Genomic DNA, 25,786 nt, shown 5'->3' on the forward strand with positions numbered 1-25,786 from the left:
CCTGAGTCCAGAGTGACTGCCATTAAAAGTAGATCAGGCCAACAAACATGCAGGGCCTAGACGCAGAACTTCTTAAACTGCTCAACAACTTGAAGCTGAGTTTACATTAAACTGTTTAAACAGTTTACCATGTGCTGAAGGGGTCTCAAAAGCTGACAGCCAGTAAATAAGGCTGTGGATGAGTCTGCCAGTGTGTCTTATCTCAGGCAGGTACAAAGAATCTGTAGGGATGGGCTGAGCCTAGAAGAGTTCATTAATCATCCAAGCTTCTTCTTCTTTTTTTTTTTTCAAAGCAATTGGGGTTAAGTAACTTGCTCAAGGTTACACGGCCAGTTATTTCTGGGTGTGGTGCTGAGTATATGAGCCCGGATTTGATCCAGGTCATCCTGACACTGGAGCTGGTGCTCTTACTCGCTGAGCCACCTGGCTGCCCCTAAACAATTGTTCCTTTCATTTAGCATTTTTGAAACTTTCTCACCTCCCTAAGACTTTTTTTTTTTTTTTAAGCAGTTGGGGTTAAGTAACCTGCTCAAGGTTACACGGCCAGTTATTTCTGGGTGGGTGCTCAGTGTCTGAGCCCGGATTCGATCCCCAGGTCATCCCAACACTGGAGCCGGTGCTCTTACTTGCTGTGCTACCTGGCCGCCCCATCCAAACTTCTTTCTAGAACAAAAGAGCACCTCTTCAACCCCTATATTTTCCCAGTTAAATGACAACACGGAATGCCACCACTTGTGAAGAATCTGAAAATGTGACTGGGACAGCAAGGCAGGTGAGCCAAAGGCTGCGGCATGGAGGGAGGCATGAAGACTTCATCAGGACACTGCAGGACCAGAGCAGGTGTCCGATGATGTCATGTAAAACAGGGTGAAGCACGATGAAGTAACGGCACCTGTATTAGCCTGGGACTCCAGGACCTGGAGGAAGGCTAGGCAAGTGCATGGATAACAATCGGGCTCCAGGAGACGAAGGTGATGAGAGGGCCTTGGGGCCCAGGAGCTGGGGCGCCAACAGCCCCAGTCACATCTGTGTGGCCTGAGCGCAGGCACTCGGCTCAAGTCTCACTTCACACACTTACTAGCTAAGGGACCTTGGCAAAGCAGTGCTTTGGGGCCTCAGTTTCCCACTTAGCAAAAAGATGGGAGTGGACTCTATGGCCTCTGAGGTTTCTTCTAGCTCTGAGTCTAGGATACTCTTTATGGAGCTTAGGAAAGCCCTGATAAAAATGTAAGCCCAAACCACAAATCAGTTTCTGTGTAAAAATTAACAGAACCACAATGTATAGTGCCCAAATATTTACTGATCTGTTGACTGAGATCCAGGGTTCTTAACCTGGGGTCCCTGAGCTTGGGTCTTAATGAACTGTCTTTCTTTGTGACCTTGTCTCTTTTCTCTTAGGCATTTCATCCATCTCATCACTTCCTCAGACAGCCAAGGTATCCTTGAAACTCACAAAGGTTTCCGTGCTGCTGGCATGGAGCCTGATTCCCTGCACGCACCACTCAGGTGCCGGCGCCAGGGCCTTTCCATGACCTCTCCCTGCCCTCCGAGCTGGTAGGAAACACCACACAGCTGCCCCGCTCCAAACCCCTTGCTCCTGGGGATTGGACATCCCCACACATGACGGACAAAGATCTCACCGTGGAACAGCATGCGCTCATTGTGATGGTTGTGGTTCTCTTCCGACACCTCCTTCTGTCTGTGGCAGAACCGTTCCCGTAATTTCTTGTTCACGACCTTCTGAATCTGCAGCGGTGAGACAATATCAGGCATGGACGATTAGTCAAGTATGGCTGCCAACTGACACTGTCAGACGAAGAAAGAGGAGGAATTAGCCTAACGTTCTGCTACGTAGTGGAATCATTTGTGTTCCAATAAAGACATCTTTATGTCAACACATAAGTGTGGCCTGGTAAGTCTGATACAAATCCTACCACAGACACTTATTAGCTGTATGACCAGTGACAAGTCATAACTGCACTATATGTCTCAAGCAGTTCCCTTGTCCTCCCCGACCACGAAGCCATGGCTTTGTAGGTGATGTGAGCCAGTGGAAGGGAATGCCCACACTTGGTCCTGCTCATGGCAGTTTCTGCATGCCCAGATCCCTCCTCAGGTCGGGCCCTCTGGCTTTTAGGGTGTCATTCTGGAGGTCCCCCATGCCTTTGACAAGGGGCCCTCCCATGGGGCTTCTACAGCTCCAGGGAGGCGGGGGGAACCTGTCAAACACCCTGCGGTCAGCAGTCCCTTGCCCTTTTGCACCACTGGGCCAGGAAGCTTTTCCTCCCTCTGCCTCTGCTGGGTTGTGGTGACAGCACACCCTCCTTGCTTCAAGGACCTGCTCAGACTGTTAATGTAAGCGGCAGCAGACACAGACAGACAGACAGACAGACAGACAGACAGACAGACAGACAGACAGACAGACGAGAGAGGTCCTCCCTGCACCCCCATTCCGCCAGCAGCAGCCAAGCTGGTCACAGTCGCTCTCCATGGTGCTAGACTGGCCTGCCGCTCAGCAGATACCTCGGGCTTCTTTTCTTAGCAGGCTTGCCCCTGGAGCCTATGCTGCCTGGAAGGACCCGCCAGAAGCACAGCCACCCCCGAGTCAGGCAGGCGAGGAGGGCAGGAAGGGAAGGTGCTTCCACCCAATGGGAGGAACCTGTTTCGCATAGTTTTTAAGCACCTTCTATCTATTCCTCCCTCTATAAATAGAATAGGAAACATGGTCTCATCCTGCAGATTAGAGGAAACCAGAGTCAGAATTGTCAAGGGAGCCTTCCCTGCCTGAGCTCCTCCCTCTACACCTGTCATCATCATTGGTACAAACCTGCATATGTGTCAGGAGGGACACCCACGTAGCCCTGCCGCTGTCACCCTGGGGGGAGCACTGCTGCTCCCAAGGTGTCTGCATGCCCTCCCAGCCATAGGGGCACAGAGGGAGGCCCTGTCTAGTGTCCAGAAGGCACCTGGTTCCAGGGGGTGGGCCACATGGAATGCATCATCAAGGGCCAATCTTCTCAAACTTACCCTGATGACATTGTATCGGTTGAAGATCCCTCCAGCATTACCTCCATCCCTGTGCTCTCTGATTGTACTCTGCATCTGTATAAAAGAATGAAATGGCCCAAAGTGACCAGTAACTCTAGGAGGTGGCCGTTAGGATCCACGGGAGACCAGACCAGTCACTCCTTATGTGCCCCAGCTCCAAGCATGAAGACGTCTCCCGGACCGCCCGGCCTGCTCTCATCCCTTCCTACATTTCACTTCTACCCTACGGCTTTCTGCGGTGTCACAGAAGCATTTGGCTTCTTCTGCTCTTATTCATCTGCCAATACTTCACTAAGGCCAGGAGTAAGGAAGCGAGGAGGGACCAAGCAGTCACTGGAGAGATGCTTGAATTTTAAACACTGCTACCATTCTGCTGACACACACGCATTCATAAAGACTCCACAGAGAAAGGTCAAACGGAGGAATACAAACCACGCCGGACCCCAAGACTCTCCAGCACCAGAAACCATAATGCTTCCATCTTCGTCTAGATTCCCGCTATCATTTTTGCTGTGTGACCTGTCCAGGGTCTCTGCCTGCAAGGCCCAGGACTCCCAGCCCCTCGTGGAATTCCTCTTGTGGCCTGGCCCCCATAGAGAGACTGCATGCCTGTCAATGGGCTTTTAGAAAAGCCCATGACGTGTGTGTGTGCGTGTACACGTGTGCATATGTGTATGTACATGTACACCAGTGTACACGTGTGTGTGGTTATTTAGTAACATTCCTCATTCTCTTTTTCCAGTGAGTGGGGCCCTGAGGAAAACAGCTACAGGACTTTGAGGAGCTATTGCTTTGGCTGGACTCCTCTGAATGTAGCTTCCCCAGAGTCTGGCTCTGGGGAGCACTCACAGATGGTAGAATCACCACCCTACCACTCACTGGGTAGACCACAGCTTCTCCTGTCCCCCCCAAGGAATACGCTCCTATTCTGGAGTTCATAAACATGCCAGCCGTGGGAAGGACTGGACTTGCCAGACTGAACACATGGTGGAAAAGCTGGCACAGAACGCTGCCGGGCTGAGGCTGCTGGGACTTTCCCAATCCTTTTAAAAACACAGAGTACGGCTCAATGGGAGTGCTCAGTGTCGATTTGTAAGAGGGAAGAGGGAAGCGAGGGTCTCCACAGTCCCCAGGATGCACCTCATTCAGAAGCACCTGGTGAATCCTGAGGTAACCCCTCCTACACCCCCTCCCCTCCACGTGCCTGGAGGGCTTTAAAACCACGCACCAAAGGTGTTCTTTATGACCTTTGGTTCTGGGCGCCAGAGGTCACTGAGCACTGCCACATGGGCTGCCCCAGGGCAGGGTCCTGGCTTCACGTCCCAGCCCCGTGCCATGACTACTCCCATCCCTCCTGCCAGGCTGTTATTGGAGGGATCTTCATGCCCGCCTATCTGTTCAAGGCTCTTTGGCCAGTGGCGGCGATGTTTTTTCCCAAAATAATGCAATGGGAAGCCAAGACTCTCCTAGCTTCCCTTGCTGTTGGCTGAACCTAAGATGGTCTGAATCGAGTACATGGTGTTCCCTGGGCAGGAAAGTAATGTTTCTCCATTTGGCTCCTTCCTTCTCTGCATTCCATATTCTCAGCCTCTTTCCCTGATGACCAGGAACAATCCCTACTGACCCTAAAACAGAAGAGCCGGCATAGCTTGTGCGCCGCTACAAGACAGTCCCGTGGAAACCACTCGGCAACTGTGCCAGCCTTGAGATGGACTCCACATGGTACAAATCCCCAGCCCCCAAGCTGCATCCTAACCCGGCTCCCTGTCTTCCTCTTCGTCCCAGCCCAGGTCTACAGTCAAGTCACTCATATGTAACCACAAGTATGCATACATGTGAGTCCCACCCTGGGGCTTGGTCTTCCCTAAGCTCCCAGAGCACTGACTCCCCTAATTCCTACGGCCAGATCTTTCCACTCTACCTCGGTCATCCCTGGCCTCGACCACAATCTCCAATCCACTCCCCTCTTCCTAATGCCCTTCGTGGCGAGAATGGCTTTTCTCTTTCTCTGCCCTCATACAACACCCCTGCTCTGGTCTGACTATCTTCCCTTCACAGACCTGGTCCCATGGTTAAACAACTCAAGGAAATGCTACCCTGGGGCAGACTCCAAGCCTCCCAGTCCCCTTCACTCCCATGTCCCAGGTACCTCCAAACCCATAAAGTGCCAAACAGCTGCTGCCCTCCATTGGGAGTGGCAGCGTCTTCCCTGAACAGACTGTGGTACCACCACCTCACTAGGCCCTCAATGGGGCTTTACCTTCCAGACCTTCTCTTCTCTCCCTGAGCCCCCTATAGAACACTCTTCCTCTCCCTTGTCCTCATAATTAGAACTGCCCTCTTATCTATTTTTTTTTTCCTTTTTGGAGGAGGGAAGGCAGGGTAATTGGGGTTAAGCGACTTGCCCAAGGTCACAGGGCTAGCTAAGTGTCTGAGGCCAGATTTGAACCCAGGTCATCCTGACACTGGGGCCAGTGCTCTTACTCGCTGTGCTACCTGGCCGCCCCCCTCTTATCTATTCTGAAAGCATTGGCCATCCTTGAGCCAGCTCCCTCTTCTCTCCTACCACCCATGGAGGTCAACAGGGGTGCCAGGCAAGCAGCCCTGCTCTGAATGCCCTCCCCACACTGCTCTGTCCTCGAGGTCCTCCGGCCTGCACGCCAGCCTCCACGGCCAGTGTGGACAGCCCCTGAGGCTGTGCTGGGTCCTCCCCCACCATCTCAAGAGGTCAGTGGGCTTATCAATTTTTCTCTCTATGGAAATGACTCCCAGGTGTATCTCTCCAATCCTAATCTGTCTCTTGAGCCCACAGTCCCACCTCAGCACTGGGCTGACCCTCTATCTGGAGGTCCCCTTAGCACCTCCAACTCAATGTGTCCACAAGGGCACTTAGGGCTTCTCCCACACCCACCTTCCATTCTTCCTTATCTCTGTGGAGGGGAAGACGGTTCACCCCTTCACCTTGGGACCTTCTTTCATTCTCCATTCTTCTCATCAATTGCACCCCCTGACCTCTCACTTCTGAAGCCTCTGCTTCCTTGAGGCAGACTCTGACCAAGTTTAGGACCCTGACACCCTTTCACCCGCTTGAGCCTCTCAGCTTATCCTGCCATTCTCCAAACCACACTCCACCGCTCTGATCAGCACTGCCTTAACTCAGCTGGGCAGTTAACGCCCCCACCAAGCTCATCTCTACCGGCCAGACCCTACTACATTCACTCAAGACTCTTGGTGTTACTGAGGAAGAGTTCTGAGGTCTAGGAGTAATTTCCTGCCTGTTAGTTCTCACACAAGTGATGTGCACAGGTCCAGAAGAATGAGCTCCGACAAAGCCCGGGCCCCTCTGGGGTCTCTCCCCTCCCTGGTGTGGGTGCTTCTCTGGGGAGCCCTGCCCTCCCCACGGGGCCGCTCTGGCCTGCTCATGGCCTCTCTTTCTCAGCATCCATTTTCTGAAAAGGCTATTTTAGGGCACTTCAGGCACCCAATTCACTGTCCTCTGGGCCACCGCGCCCAGAAGCTTGCAGATGGACTCATTAGCACATTCTTGGAAATACATCACCTCTTCTTCTACTGACTGATACTCCTTGTCGTCCGGAGCAAGGTCTAACAGGATCGTTCCCTGATTAACACAGTGAAAAGTCAAGTAAGGATTGGTGCCTACAAAGGGAAAAGAAACAGAGACCGTCACTGTTCCGACATCACTGGAACTTGTTTTTTAGGCAAAACCCAACATGTCAATAAAAAACACTCCAAAACCCCAACCCACACCCCAAACACCCAGAACGGAAACTCAGGCTACGAACAGCCTAATGTGTGCGCCCCTGACGAGGTGGGACAAAGCACGTGCCTTCCACTGGAGCGGGGTTCAATTTACTGATGTCTGATTTTGTAAAGTGAGGAGAAACTGTCTGATCATGCAGCTCAGCATAGGGACGGCCCCACTGAAGGCCAGTCCCAAGGAAGGGAAGCTGTGTTTCCCTCTGCAGGAGGCCCTTCTGGGAGCGAGCCCCCTGTGCCATCTCCCAGGACATGGCCTCGGCTCTGCCTGTGCCCCCCTGACCTCCTGGTGTGGGTCAGTGCCCTCACCTTCCACCTTCTGGGTAGCAGGACTGCCTTCCCTGGGGCCTGATCCCACCAGTGGAGGCTCGGGTCAAAGGGTACGTAATCTTTCCTACAGGGGGCATCTATTGTGTTCTTTTCCAGAACATGGAGCCAGCATGGAAGGAGAAGGCCTCGTTCCTATCTTCTACCGTCTGCTTATGTCGTGGCTGCACAGGGCACTTCCTGGTGGTCTGGATTGCTTGGTCCTGACCATCAGGAATTTGGAGCCGCTGCTCAGGCAGGGCTGGGGGATTCGTTTGTTACGCCTGTGTGTATCCTCTGGCCGCTTGTCTCTCAGGGACAGGCTGGCCTGCTCACTCCTCGCACAGCTGACCGTTTTCTGTGTTTTCTCTCCGTTTGGCGTGTACTCACTGAAAACGCTGCCAACTGGGCTGCTTCCTCCTTCGCTAGCTAGCTGGCTGGTACACTCACTCCTCTGATCGGGATGAGGTAATGGGAAGAGGGCTAGATTTGAAGTCAAAGGACCTGGGTGCGAATCCCAGCTCTGCCACTTCTTGGTAGACCTTGGGTAAGTCACTTTCACCCTCTGGGCCTCAGTTTCCTCATCTGTAAAATGAAGAGGCCTCTGAGGTCCCTTCTGGCTCTAGAACATGGATGATATGACCCTACAATGAGAGAAGCTGAACAAGGCTCCTGAGGATGACCCAGACCCAGGGGCTCCTTCTTGCAGGCCTCAGCCCCTGGTACTGACACTACGGATGAGCCGGCACCGGGAAATGGCCAGCTCTAGCCTCTCCTTCTCCACTCAGGGTAGTGACACACAGCAGCAGAATCACAGCATTTAGATCCCGAAGGAGCCCTTGCTAGGCCTCCTGGCCAGTGGCCTCACTTCAGCAACGGAGGGTGGGGAGGAGAGACACAGGGAGCCCGCAGTCGAATGAGAACCTAAACCGAGGCCCTCTGCAGTCCCCCAAGCGATGCTTTCCCTCAGACCCACCCTCTGCTTCCTGCCCCCGGTACCATGGGGTCAATCAGGGGCCTGGAATCCAGTTGCTAGGACTAGAAAGGTGACACCTCCGAGGTCATGCAATCTTGTCCTTTCATTTTAGAGGTAAGGGGACTCAGGCCCGGAGCGGGGAAGGGATTGGCCCAAGGTCCTACAGGCTGTAAGTGGCAGAGTCGGAACCTGAACCCTGGTCCTCAGACTCCAAACCCAGTGATCTTTCCAGTGCACCATGCATCAGAAAAGCACTAATATTCCTGCACACTTGTTGGAGAACAGACCTCGGAGTCCCCATAAGGGACTGTTTCCAGAGGCGGTGGCGGCGGCTACTCGAGAGCCCTGACCCCCAACTTGGCGAGCTTTCTGACATGCTGCGCGGGCCCAGGGCCCACCGGCAGGACCCACCAGCAGGACCGCTCAGGGGCCTGGAGTCAGGCAGGAAGGTGTGAGGGAGCTGGGTAATGCTGGGCAGGGCACACGTGCCAAGTCATGGGATTCTCCTAACGGAGCCCTGGCAGGCACAGAGGTCACACGGCTCGGCTGTGTCTGAGGCTGGATTTAAATCTAGGTCTTCCTGACTCTGAATCCAACACTAATTACAGGACACCCAGAAAGAGGAAAAATAAATTTCTTGTATCCTCCCTGCCTCCCCCCCTTCCTGCTTCTTCCTCTGGGAACATCAAATCAGTCACGGCTTCTGGAAGGCAGTATCAGCTGACGCTCCCCTGACTGCACCATTTCTGCATTTCCCTGAACAAGAATGCTATCTCTGTGAGAGTGGAAGCTCCCTGAGGGCAGGCCTGGTCTAGCTTCTGTGCTTGAATCCCCACTGCAGCACAGGGCCGGGCACACAGTAGGGTTGAGGAATGTTGTTATTACTGAAGACTCCATGGAAACGCAATCAGTGCAGCACGGGTTCTTGACATCCATACATCATGAACATCTTACCTTGCTGCCCTCCTAAAAGTCTTTCCACCCCCTTGATCAGTTTGTGACGATGCCCATATGCATTGATGCCTATTTCTTTCAATTCTTCATGACCCATATCTGCCAATACATCTAGGGTTATCTGAAAAATGCAAACGCAAACCAGGAATTAGGACTTCCCCAGTTCCTCCGGACACACCACAACTTCACAGTCTATGCTATGACAACTGCTCGCACTTTCTGCTATTTGCCTTCTGATTCTTCCACAGGAAGCATAAAGAATGTACTCCTCTTAACAAATGCAGTGAAATGTGTCAAAATCATGGAATGAATTTCATTTTCTTCAACTGCCCTTGAGTTAAAAAACGTAAAAGAAAGTATGCACCCAAGCAGAACGGAGGAACCCTGGCCGGGAAGCCAAGCTCCTTCTGGGAGAAGGGTGGGAGGGAGATTCAAAGCAGACACAAGCTCAGTACAGACTGACACGTCTTGGCAGACCCATCGCCGTTAGTGAGTTAGGCTTTAGGGTGCCTCACACAAGACCCTTTCACCAGACCACATCAAGGAAAGGACAAGGTCTGGAGGAAGCCAACCAGCAAAGATGCCCCCAACCATGACCTAACAGGAGAAGCTGGTGAAAGAAAGGCCTGCTGACACCTACTGCCTGAGCGATGGTGGAGCTAGGACCAAAGGCCACAAGCTAGATAGAAACATTTCTGCTCAGAAGCTATCTGAGAATGAGGACTCACTGCCTTGTAAAGGGGAACGTCCTCTGGGAGGGAGCAGGCTCGGCGTATGGCCGTGTCTGCAGCTAGATGGTGAGGGGCTGAGGGGCTCAGAAGGCAGGAGGCCGTACACGGGGACGGCTTCTTCTAGACTCCCATTTCTTTGTTACATTAGGGTAATGTAACTGACTGACTTATTCACTGGCATTACTGGCATTTCTGAAGGCTAAGATGTCCTTTTCCCTCCCCTCCTTTCATTCAGTGGCTTCTTGCTATGAAGATGGGGGGAGCCGGGCTCCGTCAGCCATCATATTGGAAGTCCACAGCCCAGGAACTTCGGCTCCTCGGCCCCCCCCACCCATCTCCATCTTTAAGCCCTACTTTATGGAGCTGCTAAGGTGATTCATCACCAGAAAGTGAAGGAGAGAGCTTCTGGAATGTGCTAGTCCCGAACCAGATCTGTCTACACTCTCCCAATAGCACATCTTGCAAAACTGAGCTGATTATCAAGAGAAAAGAGATGGCAGAGGAGCCTAGGGGCATTTCTCTCAAGGAAACCAGGCGAGGCGATCCTCAGACAGAAGAAACCCAGGTAAATGCAGACAGCGAGGCAAGATTCAGCAGGGAAGATGAAATCAAGGAGTTCACACTCCTGGGCTAAGACAAAGCAATGACAATTTTTCAGTCTTTGAGGGCACTAGAGCAGGGCAGCCTGGATCAAACTTCAGAGGCACCAAGCAGAGGCCGTCAAGGTTCATTCCTATTCCACGGCTCACTGGCTCCTGAGCGTGGCTGAGAAGCCACACTCACTCCTGCCTGAGCTGCTGAAGCCCCCTTCCTTTACCTTCCATTAACCCTGGAGGAGAGATGTGCAAACAGACCAGGGCCAAAAAGGGGAGGAAAGCCAAGCACTGGTAAGCCTGGGGCCTGATCATGGAGGAAGGAGGAGGTGCAAACCCGGAAGAACCTTTATGAGAAGGACCAGTGGTGACTCTGGCCTGCTACGTCATGGGAGAACTCTGACAACCCAAGGCCCCGAACAAAGTCCTTCAGGACATTCTTACAGACAAGATGGAGAATTAAGGTTCCTGTGGAGGCACATGAGGCTGGTTAGTTAGCGATTTATACCAAAGCCCTGCTCCAGGACTCCAGGCTCAGGGGCAGATCATGCCCAGCCTGTGCTTAACTCTGTTCACAATGCCCCATCACCAGGAGACACAGAAAGAGACACTGCCATTTACTAAAATGCTGAGGAGGTCTCATCAGTACCAGTGGAGAGAAGACCCCACACCAAAGCAATCATGGCTCGGACAGTCATGCCTTGACCTGAGGAGCTTCCCTATTGGTGCTACAAAGGGCTCTTTCTATGATACCCTCCTTAGAGGCACGTCTGTATTAAGGGGTCAAGCTCTGGGTGCCACACCTTTTAGGAAGGGCCCTGCTGAGTGGGAGTGCACTTAGAGGGAGCTCAATGGGGGCTGGTGAGTGCCTGTGGATGCTGCCACAGAAAGGGGGCCTCACCCTCCTGATTTCTAATCACATCTGCCAACATCTTAGATTGAAATAGAAATCTGCCTGTCTGCTAATTGTGGAGATGGGTTGATACGGGAAGCTGCTTGAGGCCCATTAACTTGTTTTAGTATTTCGAATGGGTTATTTGGGGAGAATAGAGGCCAGCTCTGAGTGGGCACCCAGGAGAAATCCTCTCAAACCCTACATGGCCGTGCTTCTTACCTGCTCTGTCTCAAATATATCCCGGAGGTGTTCAAGGCCCAGGCTTTTGAGGAACTGGCTGATATTCATGTCAAGACCTGTCACTGTAAAGACACAAGCAGGGAAGGTCTCTGGCCATCTCGAGCACATGCTGTGGTGCCACTCTCAGCTGTGGAGTGTGGACACTCTGCCCAGCAGATTCCAGCAGGCCCAGTGGAACCAAACTGCCCGGCAGTGGTGGGGCTGCTTATTGCCCTTTCTCTAGAGCTGTCGGCTCAGGCTCACACTATTGCTGCCCCCTCCCCCCTGTAAGTCACTGCAATCCTTTCTGAGCTAATTTTCAAACAACAATGATTGCTTAGAAGGTCAATGAGCCGCCAGGACTGGCCTTTGGATTACTAGAAGAGAGAGGAGTAGAGGCCCCGAGAGACCTGGCAGTGAGGACGCTCAGGAAGCAGCTACTTCTCCACGGTCAGGCCGCCTTCCAGTGACCTTCGCACACTTCCCACCATCATGCCACTCTCACAAGTGCCCGCCCCCAACATCAGCTTACCTTCCCCTTCTTTCCTCTGTGCCCCCGCTGCTCCGTCCCCAGCATTGGAAGTCCCTCCTACAGCTAATTCTGCCAAGGGCCCGGCGAGGTTGTCTAGGCTGCTTGCAGCAGAAAGACAGGATGGGGTGGAGGCTGGAGAGATGAGAGAGGCACTCACGACAGTAGCCTGAGGCTTGAAACACGTCGGCAAGGCCTCTGGAGGCATGGCATCAATCAGCAAAGCTCGGATGTCGTCAGCCTACAAAACAGCAGACAGCCAGGCTTCAGGAGCCTCCCCTCCTTCAGCGGGGTGCTCTCCCTTTTCCGTTAGGCTCTGTTTCAGTGGAAAAGCTGCCTTGTGGAGAAGCTCTCCCAGGGGTCTGGAGAGCCTTTCAGATTTCAGGGACTAAACTGTCACTTTTTTCCACTGGCCAGTAAGACTATCTATAACTAACAAGTTTTTGTTTTCAAAGTGGACACAAGAATTTGGGTTTCAGTTTCAGTAATTAAATGCATCACTAAAGCAGGCCTTTAAACACAGGATTTTTCATTTGGTCAGCTCTTTTGTGAAACTGAAAAGGAAACATGGTTTCAAAGACCACTAGTTATTGTGACTTAGTCATTCAGGTCAACACCCATGACTGCAGAGTGCAAATGATGCAGCCGGTGCATGGGGAAGAGGAGCTTTTGGTCAAGACAGGACCCACAGAAAACGTTTACAATGTTTAATGCCTCAGTGTCTCTCCCTGCCTCATTAACAGCACGGGTCAGCGGCAGTGATGGGACTGGTTGTGCCAATGACACAGAGTCTTGTGGGAATTGTGGGAACCAGACTGACTCCATCTGGTTTTTGGTTCCTCCCTTCCCAATGGTGGGAACTGAAGGACACCCTGCTTCACATCTGGGAAAGTCCCCAAATTCGCTCTCTTCCCAACTCAGAAAGCTCCCAATCTTTCTGACAAGAAATCAGGTTACCGAATCCTAACGTCCTGGTTTATATCCTGTACTACATGAACGTGTACATGCAGCACGGATTGTGTCCTACACTTACATACTGTATGAACATCTGTGCACAACCTTTCTCGAGAGTCCAGTGCCTGCTGGGGGGGCTCAGTCCTCATGCTCAGAAGTGCAAATGGTTGTTTCTCCACTCCACTCACCACCATGTGCCCTGATCACCCAACACAGGCCGTAAATGGATGTTTGGGGGGCAAATAACTGTTACTAGCCTCTTTCTGTGATTTGCCTTAGTTGTTAAAGTCCTAGGAAAACTCCAGTGAAGTATCATTAATTAGTCATAGGTTTACTGTTCTAACCCACAAATTTTAACGTTAACAAAAAAGAAATGATCAAAGGAAGTTAGTCTCTGCTCTGAATGGCCACTATTAAAAAAAAAAAACCCTAGCTAACCCACCATGCTTGGACTACGGACCTCCAGAAAGCCCCAAATGAAGAGGGACTATCTGGGCCTTTAAGGTGAGCAGAGCCCCGAATTTGGAATCAGTTTTAGGTGTGGCTTGAGGCGTGTCTGTGTGACTTTAGACAAGTCCCTTTGCCTCTCGTGGGTTTTCTCCTTTTAAAATGAGGGGCTTGGCCACTGCTCTCTGAGGTCCCTTCCAGCTCTTAACTAGACAGCCCAGTGGAACGGGAACTTGCCGTTGCAAGGTCTAAGGGCGTCTGTCCCTCTTGGTTCTTCATGGTTGGATCTGCGCCATGGGCTAACAACAGAGCACAAAGCTGTGTTCTGCCTTTCTGGGCCGCTTCATGTAACGGAGTGAAGGCCCACTTATCCGTAGCATTCACACACGTATTATATTTGATCAGCAAGGCTGCAATGTCCACATGCTGCAAAACAAAAGGAGTGAAACCAGTGACAACGATGAAGCCCTGTGTATAGGCCACCCTCCCTTCCCGAATCATATCCTGGGCTCTCTCCCTTCCTTACCATGCCTGGCTCTCCCCAATGGGCTCAAGCCCTGCTGCTTTCTACCACACTCAGGCCTCCCGCATCTTCAGTCTGCTCCCTCACCTACAAATCTGACCTGGAGGTTCCACCTACAAACGACACCCATCCAATGCTCCTTCAGCAGCCAGGACACTGAAGGTACTGCTCATAATTATTACTCATAAAATCATAGCATGTGAAAGTTGAAGGGCCCTCAGAGGCCATGAGTCTAAGCCATCCATGAAAAGAATTCCCACTCTACCACGCAAGTGGTTGCTTGAAGATCTCCAAGGAGGGCTGATTCATGCCCCCTCACAGCCCTTTCTCCTGAGACCTCTAAGAGTGGGGCAGGTTTTCCTGACACCTAGCTGCCATTGGCATCGTGACTGCTCTGACCAAAGGAAAGCCTTCTTCCACACATGGACCCTTCAAATGCTGGAAATGAGCAATCCTGTCCTCTCCTGTGGCCTGGGGTCATGACCTTTCCCCTGCCTCATCCACTCTCCAGCCTCCTGTCGCTCAATCATCCCAAATCTTCAGATTTAGAACAGGTCAGTGCCTCGAATCCAACCCAGAACAAGAAGCTGCCCATGCAGCCCTCATACCTCGGAAGGCAGCCTACCATACTCTGGGAGACCTAAGTGCTTGGCAGGTTAGCTCCTAGCGAGCCTCTTTTTGGCTCCTGCCATCCACCAGGACCTCAGGGCCTCCCCTTCAGGGGCATTTCCCCATCTGCTTCTCCCTGGCCTTGGGCCTCCCCAGGGAAAGCAGCCCGCTTCCTCTGTCTAAGCAGATGCTGCCTGTGATCCACCAGGAAGGCAGGGCCTATACAGAAGGGGCATCCTGCCCCCCACTCTGATACCTACAGGGAGGAACCTTTCAGCAACAATCCTATCAGTGTTAAGTGCTGCTCCCAGACAGGGCCTTCTCACTGCTCTCCAGCTCTGTGACTGCTGAGGCCAGAGCTCCCTTTCTGGGCCAACACTCCAGCAGTATCCGTGGTATCCTCATGGCACAGTGAATGTCAACTCCTTGAGAAGAACTTGGCCTATATCCCCAGCTCCCAGCACGTAGAAGGGGCTTAATAAAGGCCTACTGGTGACTGTTTCCCTTGGCCCTCTGGGGCCAACACATGGTGGCCATGCCCTGCATCTCATGTCCTTCGGGTTCAATATCCCCAGTTCCTGCAAATGCTTTTCCTACACATGTGTGCCAGGTGGCCCAGACTGCTTCCTGCACAGTGCTAGCCACCAGCAGGCAGACGTGGGCTGTACTGGCATAACTATGCTCCTGTAACTAGGAATGGGACACGCCTGACCTCGGTCACCCATGCGCTCTGACTCACCGTCAGGCTCTTCCTGTGGACCGGCTGCTTCCTCACTGCTTACCAATCTGTCCATTTCTCCTTCATCCTCAAACCCCACAAGAAGCCAAACCACTGGATCCATCCGTCCCGTTCCTCTCCCTCCACCTTTTTGTGAGGTCAGCTTCAAAAGGTGCCTCCACGTACTTCCTCTCCCTGCTCCTAACTCTCAAGTCTGGTTTCCAACGTCATCCCTCAAGCAAAGCCGCTTTCCCCAGTTACTACCATCTCGCAACTCTCAAATCCAATGGCCTTTTCTCAACCGCTCTGCAGTCTCTGGCATGGATATTCCCTGATGCTTCTCTCTCCGGCTCTCTCCTTTCCTCCCAGAAGAGTCCTTCTTAGGATGTCCACCCAGGTCCCACCGCCCACCCGGACACTCCCAAGGCTCTGGCCTGAGCCCCCTTCTCCCTCTGTATGCTACTTCACTCGGTGATCTCGTTAGATTGAGGTCCTCTCCGCTGGGGCCAGTCCTAGCCTCTCTGCTGACTTTCACTCTATTTCCAAATGTCGACTGGATGTCCCAGAGATGTCCCAAACCAATCTCATCGTCTTACGCCCTTCAACCTCCCTCCCCTCCCAACTTCCGGACGACTGCTATGGGTACCACCTCCTTCCCTGTCACGACAGTCTGGGTGTCACCTTCAGCTCCCTAGCCTCTCTCGTTCCTCAGACCCAACAGCTTTGAAATCATTTCTGCCTCTGCAGCACGCCTCCTGTGTCAGACACTCAGCACCCTGGGGCAGGCCTCTATCACTTCATGCCTACATTACAGCCATAAGTGCTGGCTGGCCTCCCTGCCACTAAGCTGCCCAATTGTTCTGCCGACAGTGCAGGCCCGACCATGTTATACCTGTTATCCCCTTCAAAAACCTCCAGTTCTGTGGAAATATGAGCTACTGTTACTACTCTGTCCTTCAGTAAATTACACACTTGCACTCCTAGCTTCCCAAGGGTGAGAAGGACGGCGACATGATGGTCTCTATTTCAGAGACGTGTTAGGGTGGAGACAGGCCTATGAAGCGTCAGAATCTTTCAGGGGGGCGAGAAAAGGCTTCCCCGCCATCTCACCCCTCCGCCTGCCTTACTGAAGACAATCTAGCCCATGACTCGGACCGCTGCTGGGCTGCCCAGATGTGGCCGCTGTATCAAGCTGTCGGCTTTCACAGAACTAGGTCCCTATGATACTGAAAATGAAAAGACATTATTTCAGTTTCAGGTAATTTCGAACACTTCAACTTTCTCTGCTCCCAGGACCCCAGGCCCAGGTTCATTCTACTCCAGTCGGTCCTTAGGGATCATCAGAACAAGGGCTCCTCAATGATCCTGAAGGCAGACTTTCCCTCTTTCTTCGCTTGTCCCTTGTATCCTTGGCACGGCTGTAAATCTCTCAATCCTGGCCATTTCCATTGTCCATTTAGTGCTTAGCAAGAGGAGACGATAAATGTTTACTGGATGGATTGTCTAGGCTTAGAAAGATGTCACCAGGTGAAAGGAATGAGAGGAAGAGCAATCATGAGGCAAGGTAAACAGTGAGCCAGGAGCCACTCACCGGTGGCCCTGCAACGTCGGAAGGAAACAAAGGCCTTCATTCAGCACGCTGGGAGGAAGACAAGGGCAGGAGCCGCCTATGGGCAGGCATGAGTGTGGCCATCGGTATGGTGAGAGAACATCGATGTGACCCCAGATGACGGCCAGCTGTGGGGTGTCCAGCTACTTGGTATCGCCAAAAATGCTGCCTCCCCCCGCCTTGGGGTATATGTCTAGCCCCAATCTCTTTCATAAACAGTACTGACATTTCAGTCATTTCTTAGTTTAACTCCGTGTCATCTGGGGCAAGTCATTTAACAGTCCTCATTTCTACAATGAGAAGGTGGGACCAAAGGAACTCTGAGGCTCTGCTGAGCCCTGGCTCTCCCCCTCCTCTTCAGTTCTCTAACCAGCTCGACCACCTGCGTCCGTCTAACACCCCGTTGCACTGCATCTGTCCAAGTAGGTATCGGAGTGTGAATGAACGCCACACTTCATACTCTCGGGCTTTAGGACATGGATTCTTAGGCTGAACTCCAGAAAACGGTGGCTGTCCTGCTGCAAGTCAACGTCCTGAGGCATGATCTAATCAGCCGCCTGCAGCCAACTGCCTAGGTGGGGAACTGCAGCCGACATCCCTAACAACTTACTTGGTAAACAGACTTTTCAGTGGTTCTTAAATCTCTGGCTTTCCTCCCAAGACAGCTCTGAAGAGTTTTACTCTAAAGGACATCCCTCTGGAGGGATAAGCAATGAATATCAGTATGCTGGCTAATCTAGGAGAAGCCCGAGCAGAGAAATCTCCTAGTTAGGGGGGCCCCCAAAGAAACCCTCCAGCTCAAACCCAGCAGGAACACCAAGCATTGCCACGACCTGTGTGACCACAAAAACACTGCCTGAAGGCCTCCACGAGGAGGCACAACTACTTGGTCAGGAAACCCTTCCACTTTGCGGGCTTTCTTCCTCAGCTTAAGCTGAAGCCTGCCTTTCTGCCCCGGTGCCTTTCAGCCCTAAGAAGGTGCCTGCTCTGTGCCAGGACAAAAGAGGGAGGAACTGCAGATGGAACGGGGCTGCTTCAGCTTCCTCACCTTCAAGCCTCTCCTCCCCAGTCCCTCTACCTGACCTGCACATGGTACTACCAGCAGTCTCTTTCCCATGCTGGTTTCCCTCCTCTCCATGCTCTGACTCAACATGGGAGCTGTGGTTTGACCCAGAAGGATTAGAGTGAAAGTGCCATTTCCCTAACCTCGGCCACCACACCCTGCCATGCCCTCTCCTCTTTGGCTGGCTGACAACCACGGCCCGCTGCCGTTTCATGATGAGCCATCAGGCCACCCCAATGCCACCGTGTTTAGATGAATGGCTGTTTAGCCATGATGCCTGAGGTAGGTGATCACTCCTCGTGGGAGCCTCGGCAGCCCTGCAGCACAAATCCACCTACGGGCGCTACCATCGTGCTCTTATCTCTCCGTGTTACCCACAAGAACAGCATGTGAGAGCTTCGTCACGGAATGGCGATGTCACATGGTGGGCACACGTGCTCAGGCAAACTATCTCCACTCCCTGCCATCTGGTAACTCCATCCCCAAACCCAAATCCAGGGGTCCAGCATGACTGCTCTCTGATGAAGATACCCCTGCTCTTTCCTGGCCATCACCACACCCTTTCCTAGACATTTTCTCACCAGCCCTTCCATAAGAGGTTCTAGGATGTTGCCAGGAGTCCAAGTTAAGTTTCCTAGGCCGTAAGTAGTCTGCCCCCTCAATTGTTCCCTTCTCCCTTTCTCCCAGACTGGGCCATGTGTCTTCCAAGACCTGGCAACTCTCAGGGACACGGCCCAGCAGCCGTCCTTGCCGTTTCTTTCAGAAAAGTGGAGTTGGATGAGGCTCTGTTTCCTTACTTGCCCTCGGGATCAACACTTGTGTTGATCTCTCAGTCATTTTTATCTTTGGATTATTCTCCTCGGCAGAGTGGAAAAAAAAGCAAAATCTGAGCTGAGCAGCTTCTCCCCACTGTCAGTCACACGTGCACTGCCGAGATCCCACAGCCGAGGGCTGCTTCTCTTCTTCAATACAGCTAAAACCCCCCAGCGCTTTTGGCTTGCCCACGCGTTCCTCAGTTCACTGTGAGCAGGACCTTCACAAGCAACCCTCCCTGATGCTGCCTGAGGAAGCCTTGGAAGAAAAGGGCCCTTCTGAAAGACTTGCTCAAAATCCGTTCCAGCTCCAGTCTCCCAGCCAAGGAGTGGGACGAGAAGGCCAGGCACTCACTTCTCTGCTCAAAAGTTCTCTTGGCTTTTGATAAACAGAGTGAAGGGACAGGAGGGAATCTGCTTCAGGCTGAAACCTTCCCCAAGTGACCATGCCTCCGAGGAGCTGAGGGACCGGTCACAAGCAAGTCTAGACTCCTCACACACCCTGCTGTTCACTGCTTGCTTCAAGGCTTCAGCTGATGGGTAGAAGGAGGGAGAAGAGCCATGGATGGGGGACACTAACACTATCCCTGGGCAGACCAAGGAGCCCAAGGAGCAGAGATGTGGTGTGTGTACATACACACACATCCCTATGCGACAGCAGACATGCGCAGCATTTTAGGTAACACTGGGAGGGTGGCCCAGGGTTATTTAGCGAGAACTGCCTCCTTCCTGGGCCTCCTCAGGCCCTCTGTGCTGACCCCATGCCACTGGGGGCATCTGACTTCCCAGGGTAACTGAAGGGACTCTGGGCCCCCGCCATCTCTCTGCACCTGACCTTTCTTTTATGCGTTGTTCCCTGATGGTAAGAAACTCCTCAACAACAGGGAGAGTTTCACTTTCTTTAGTTCTATTCCAGCATTTGGCACAGGCTTAGCATACAACACATATTTAATAAAAAGTGCTTATTCACCCACTCACAGAAAATAGAAAGAAAAAGTCACCAGTCATGGTTCTAAGAGCATCCCTGAAGGAGAGAGAACTTTTGTTTTCCATGTGAACTCTGCTGTCTACATTTCAACCTCTTCAGAAGCCTGCCACTCCAGTGACAGCCAGGCCTTGTCTCCTTCCTGCTGGCTCAGCCCCCGGGGAATACACCTGCAAGGCCCAGGCCTGTTCTCTCCTCGCCGAGGGTCTGAGCTGGCCCTGTTCCAGACTCTGTGATTTCAGACTTGTGAGGGCATACTCACTGGAATGTACCTGTGTACATACATACTCTAGCCTCAAGGAACTGCCTGGTTCCCATAACGTAATGGCCCATAGATGGGAGCGCTGGAGCTTCCTGACCGGGGTCAAGAGGGGAAAGTGCTGGCAAGCAGCAAGGAGGCCTTCATCTCGTAGACACGGCCACAGTGTGGTGAAGTCACTGTGCATGCCAAAGGCAGGGGAGAAGCTGAAGCCCTGATGTCTTCCGTGACCTACCTGAACTGATAAAAGGCATGAAGCAACTTCTCAAAGGAGAGATGATTAAGATAAAAAACCCGAAGTGACTAAGGAATGATCACTACTTAATCAAACCCTTCAACAGCTCTTCACTGAGCATTTCAATGCATTATTCGCCCCACGTGCAGAGGCGCAGGGGCCCAGAGAAGGCCGGGAGCCTGGGACAGGCCAACGCAGGTGCTAGTCAGAGGAGAAGGTGCACACACCAAGCCCTTCTTGGCATCCCCAGGGCCTGGTGCAGTTACTGGCACAGAGAAAGCAATGGCTGACCGGATATTCATGTGAACAGTCCAATGCTGCCAAATTCTAAATGGAGAGTATCAATTACACGAGATCCACGTTGTAAGGCGCCTCCAAGGACATAAGAAAATAGAGGCGCGTGGCTCTTTGTGGAACCACTCTCAACCCCTGTGCACCCACACTTGCCTTCCAGAGCCAAAGCCCCCCGCCCTTGGAACCACAGCTGCTGCTCCTGGAGAGGGAGTGCCCATCCACTCCTGTGGGGCTCTACTTTCCAATCCAAAGCAGTCCTCCCTGGCCACACCCCTCTGTCACCTGCTGTGTGCCCTGACCAGAATGACAGCTCTTGAGGGCAGAGACCACAGCCCAGCCCAACTGCCAGCAAACCCGTGACGAACGCCCATTCACTCTTCCAGCCACATGCAGTAAAGACTCCGGGGATGAATGGCAGGGACTGTTTGGGCCACGACCTTTCCTATGCTTACCCCATATGATGCAGCATTATGTAAAGGAATAAGGCCTCCTTTGTCTTGGGCATTAACGTCCGCTCCGTGTTCTAAAAGATACTCGGCTACTTCCAGGTTATTGTAACCTGCTGTAGGAATAAAAAGGAAGAGACTTCAGAAGAGACTCTGTTGGGAGGACGGGGGTGGGGGCGAGGGGGCACATTTCAAGGAGGGAACAAGTGCCTGGGCTTTTCGACATGCTTATGGTCTCCTGGCCCACTCCTTCTTTCAGGGAGAGGCACGACCGTCCGAGCTGGTAACTCGCTGCTGCCACTCTTGTGTGCCAAGGCGGGCACTGTCCTAGAGGTCTAGGCCCCCAATCCTCTCCTCTGCAGTCAGTCAACAAAGCCCTTCACCACATGCAGCCAGGAGACATGTACAAGACACACACAAGGTGGCTGGAGGAGAATCCTGGGGCTGAGGGGAGACATGAGCAGCTATGGAGGGGCAGGAAGAGGCCTCTGACAGAAGCTGGTGTTTCAGGCATGAAGGAAGCTAGGGAGTCTAAGAGGCAGAAGAGGGGAGGGAGAGGATTCAGGTGGTGGGCACATAGCTGGGAGAGATGGAGAGTGCTCTGTGCAAGGAACCACAAGCAGAGGGCAAGCAGTGGGCTAAGGGGTAAGACTGGCAAAGGAGGGAAGCGCCAAAGTACAAAGGTTTAAATGCCAAACAGAAAACTCTGGGTTTGATCCTAGAGGTCAAAGGAAGTCATGAGGCATTTACTGAGCAGGGGAGAAGGGTGCCAGGGGAAGACGTACAGACTTATCCTTCAGGAAAATCCCTCTGGCAGCTTAGTGGAAGATGACTGGAATGGGAAAGACTTGAGACTGGGAGACAAATTCAGAGGCTGCTGGACTGGTCTGGGAGAGACAAGGTGAGGGCCTGAACTAGACAGCTGGGTGCAGACAGGGGGTGTAGACTGGGGATGTTACACAGGTCAGAAAGACGAGGTGTGGCACGGCAGAGGGTGAAAAGGAGAGCTGAGGACGACACTGAGGCTACAAGTCTGGGTGTCTGAGACGACAGAAGTCACGGAGAAGCCTGGAGAGGGGAGGATAGGGAGTGTGTGTGTGTGTGTGTGTGTGTGTGTGTGGTGTATGATAAAAATGATGAGGGAGATGGTTTCAGCAAAACCTACAGACTTGTATGAACCGATGCAAAGTGAGGCGAGCAGGAACAGAGACAGCAGCCCACCGCCAAAGGCGTTCTGCCCAACCCCAGGAGTCACCACAATCCGAAGGGCTCTCTGAGTATTACATTTCCTGCCTTCTCAATGGGTGGGTGGGGGAAGTGGAAGGAGGAACAGAGTCAGAACTAAATCTAAAAACAGAAAAATGGGAGAGACAAGGGTATGTTTACAGACCCAGAAGAAGTGATTTGTCAGAGAAGACAGGAAGGGACTGGACCAAGGGAACCCAGAGAGAGGTTGGCTGTGGCAAGGAGAAGGGCAGTCTCTTAATCTGAGATGAAAGTTAAAAAGAAAGGAGAGGATGAGGGAAGAAATCAAAGTGAAATGAGAGGAGAAGGGAGAAGTGGCAGCTCTCAGCAAATGGACTCGACCTTTTGATGAATGATGGGGCCTCTGCTGAGCACTTGGGGAAGCAGATGCTGTGGGGTGCCAGAGAAGGGTGGAGAGGAGGACACCGGACTGACAGGAACACAATGATGGCCCTCCTAAACTCAGAAAACTGAAACAGGGAGTGGATCCACTCAGCTAACGTCATGCTTCTTCTAGCTCCCAGGAGTGAACTGCAGGAGGAAGGCAGGGGGAGGACGTACCTAGGCTTACTGGGGGCCGGACAGTGGAATGAGGCAGCTGGGAGTGGAGGGCAGAACAGAGCCCAGTTTGCTTAACGAGGGGCGGAGGAGATGACAGGCTGGGAAAGAACTGGAGGGAGGGAAGCTGTGGTAACACTGAAGACTGGACTTAGGGAAATGCAGAATAATAAAGCTCATGAGCAGATAAAGACATGGAAGGAGAAGGCTCCTAGGGGATGACCTGGGGCAGCCTGAAGTACCTTTGCCCCTAAGGTGGACTGATGTGGGAAGGAGACTTCAGGATGTTGTCAGAGGACTCTGGGGCCTGAGAGAAGGAGACTGCTATCCATTTTTGTGCCTACAGCTTTTACTTTCCTGGGCTGCTTGTAACTGCGGATACATGAGGGTGTTTTTCTGAAAGAGAATGCTTATTTCAGCTGTCAGCTTCTGAGTGGGAATAACTAGAAAACAGGGTAAGGAAGACAGTGTCATCAGGAGGGAGCCAGAATATGGAAGCAGTGAGAAAAGGAAGAGGGGAAGATGAGCAGACAGTCACACTGCAGAGGGCTCCACAGACAGGAGGAAGGCAGCAGGCAGCTGAGACGGCAAATAGGGCCGGGACCTTGGCAGCTTGGGGTTTGAAATCAGGAAGGGGGAGGAGAGCACAATCGCCAATAAATAAGTTCAAGCAGTTGTCACTGGCTGGACGGAGAGATCCGTCCGCATGCTAAGGGGCCAGTCGTGCGGCATCTTGTGATGGCCCTGGACAGTGGAGCGAGGCAGCTGAGAGCGGAGGGCAGGAGAGAGCCCAGCTCTCACAGAGAGAAGGGGCAGGAGGAGGTCTCTGAGGCCAGAGCCAAGAGCCCAAGAAGAGGGAGCTGGAGACGGAGCCGAGGCAGGCAGGCCGTCCCATCTGGCCCACCCCGGAGATGGGAGGGCTCTTTGCAAAGCAGGCTGCTCAGGCTGGAGAAGGCTTTGGGGCATCTACAAGGGCCTCCTCATTGGCCTCTCTTCTTCCAGTTCTTCCCCCACTCGGCCTACCCTCCACTCAGCTCCCCAAAAGATCTTTCTTAGGCCCCCATGCACTCCACAAGTGCTGGAATCCAATCTGCCTGCCAAGGCCCAGCAGTGACAGTTGTTAACCGCCTCTCCAAGGCAGCCTTCTGCCTTGTGTGGCAGCTCTCCAGTTCCACACCCTCCAGTCCTGCCTCGTCTGCTCTGTCCTTTCCACATCCTCTGAGAAAGTGGGCCCGACACCCTTTGCTTTTTGTGCTCTCGCCTTCATCTGAACAAGGGCCACTTCATTCTGTCTTTGGGTCCTGACTGAGGGTCTAGCACAGGATCATGGACAAACATGTATATGAAATGAAAGCAAAGCCTTCCTAAGGGTCTGCTGAATTCAAGTATTTCCTGAGAAGCAGCAGGGAATCATGGACAGAGAGCTAGCTTTGGAGGCGGGAGGGAAGCCCTGGGATCCAGGCCTGCCTCCCCTGACACTCCCATCCTGGCTGGGCAAGGCACTTGCCCTCTAGGACCCCCAGCGCTTCTCTAGCACAGCCTGTCCTGGTACGCAGGAGTTTACCCTATACCCCCCAAAACCTCCCAAACCAAACCAAAACGAGGCAACCAGTAAGGCTGCCCAGGAAGTCTGGTCCAGGCAAGGCAACCATCTCTTGGTAAATCAGTGGAAGAGGGAGGAGCAAGGGCGGATGGGCCCGGTGCACCCGCCTGCAGGAGGCCCACCTGCCAGGTGCAGCGGGGTGGAGTTCCTGCCCTGGGTGTCTCTGCAGTTGATGTTGTCGGGTGTGCACAGCTTCTGCACCCGGGCCAGGCAGCCCTTCTTGGCAGCATCCAACAAGGCCGCGTCTCCTCGGAGCAGGTCCTGGATGTCAGTGTCCCCCTCCTTCACCAGGTCCAGAGGTGTGTTCCCATCTCTGTTCTTCTTTGTTGGGTCTGCCCCGTGCTACCAAGGGAGAAAGAAGGAAACACAAGCCCACTGAGTCCGGCTCACCAACACTCCTGGTTTTGCTGCTTTATTTTCATCCTTGACCATAAAATCCTTCTGTACACATCTTACTGGGAAAACCACCCATTTTAAGTCCCCTCTACATCCCACAGGAAAACAGGGAATGCCCTCTGGGGGACTGCTGCTACCTTTGGCTCAAGCTCAAACTTCTCAATCAGTCTAAAGGTCTGGGGGTCCACTCGGTGGTTAGCAAGGTCTGAGTTCAAATCTGTCTCTTAGCCCTTCCTTCCCAGCGGGGTGCCTGACCATGGTTTTCAGTTCCCTCATCTGTACAAGGGGAACAGTGACAGGACCTTCCAAGGCTGATGTGAGGAAGGAGTGGAAACACACTGTCAATGGCTTGGCAGACTTTCCCTGGAACGTGAATGGGTCAGCACCAGCCCTCTGCCCTCAGGCATCGAGGCTTCCCTATGCCTTCTGTCCTCCTGCGGGCAGGCCCAACTGTCCGCCACAAGTGCAGACCAAAAAATGACGGTTCCCAGAGCTGAGGTCAACGGGTCCTGGCCCAAGAGTTTCCTCAGTGGCTCCCCCTTCACTTGAGTTCCTTGAATGGAGATTCCTATGCTTTGTTTTTGTGGAAATCTATGTGACAGTGAAGGGGATGAGGGATCCCCCAATGAGCAGGCACCCTAATTCTCTTCCTCACCCTCCCACCCACAGGGCCAAGGATTAAACAAAACCAAGTCTTGGGCACTATGGAAACGAGAAGCTGACCAGGAAGCTTTTGACGCCCAAACAGTCTGACAGTCACTTTGAGAGACCAGATCCAGAGGAACATGTCCAGTCACAGTAAGGAAAGTGCAGACACCCCCAGCCCCAGCCCGAGTCTGCTTTGTGAGAGCTGTGAACACTTTCCCCAAACCAGAGAAGAGCTAAGGTACGGGACAACTCCGTGCAACGAGTCTGAAATGACAGGCACACCTCATGGTCTTCATTTGAGAGGGGCCAGACTTGAAGAGTCGTCTCACCTCATTTCACATTTCTCCTTAGATA

At 52.8% G+C, this 25,786-nt stretch overlaps 1 protein-coding gene across 1 annotated transcript in view; it reads right to left on the bottom strand.

Moving 5' to 3' along the window:
• Positions 1-25,786, bottom strand: part of TNKS (tankyrase) — a 201,623-nt gene that overhangs the window by 12,989 nt on the left and 162,848 nt on the right. The window contains exons 16-25 of the mRNA XM_069104958.1: positions 24,511-24,730; positions 20,989-21,098; positions 13,667-13,855; positions 12,032-12,269; positions 11,500-11,582; positions 9,062-9,182; positions 7,522-7,716; positions 6,608-6,705; positions 3,028-3,102; positions 1,641-1,746 (exon numbers count right to left, since the gene is read on the bottom strand). Of these exons, the coding sequence (XP_068961059.1) occupies positions 1,641-1,746; positions 3,028-3,102; positions 6,608-6,705; positions 7,522-7,716; positions 9,062-9,182; positions 11,500-11,582; positions 12,032-12,269; positions 13,667-13,855; positions 20,989-21,098; positions 24,511-24,730 (1,435 nt within the window). The remainder of the gene's footprint in view (positions 1-1,640; positions 1,747-3,027; positions 3,103-6,607; positions 6,706-7,521; positions 7,717-9,061; positions 9,183-11,499; positions 11,583-12,031; positions 12,270-13,666; positions 13,856-20,988; positions 21,099-24,510; positions 24,731-25,786) is intronic.

This window comes from Petaurus breviceps, unplaced genomic scaffold (assembly GCF_028583685.1).
Source record: "Petaurus breviceps papuanus isolate PSGF00001 unplaced genomic scaffold, PetGlider_PUasm1.0 689, whole genome shotgun sequence".
Lineage (NCBI taxonomy): Eukaryota > Metazoa > Chordata > Mammalia > Diprotodontia > Petauridae > Petaurus > Petaurus breviceps.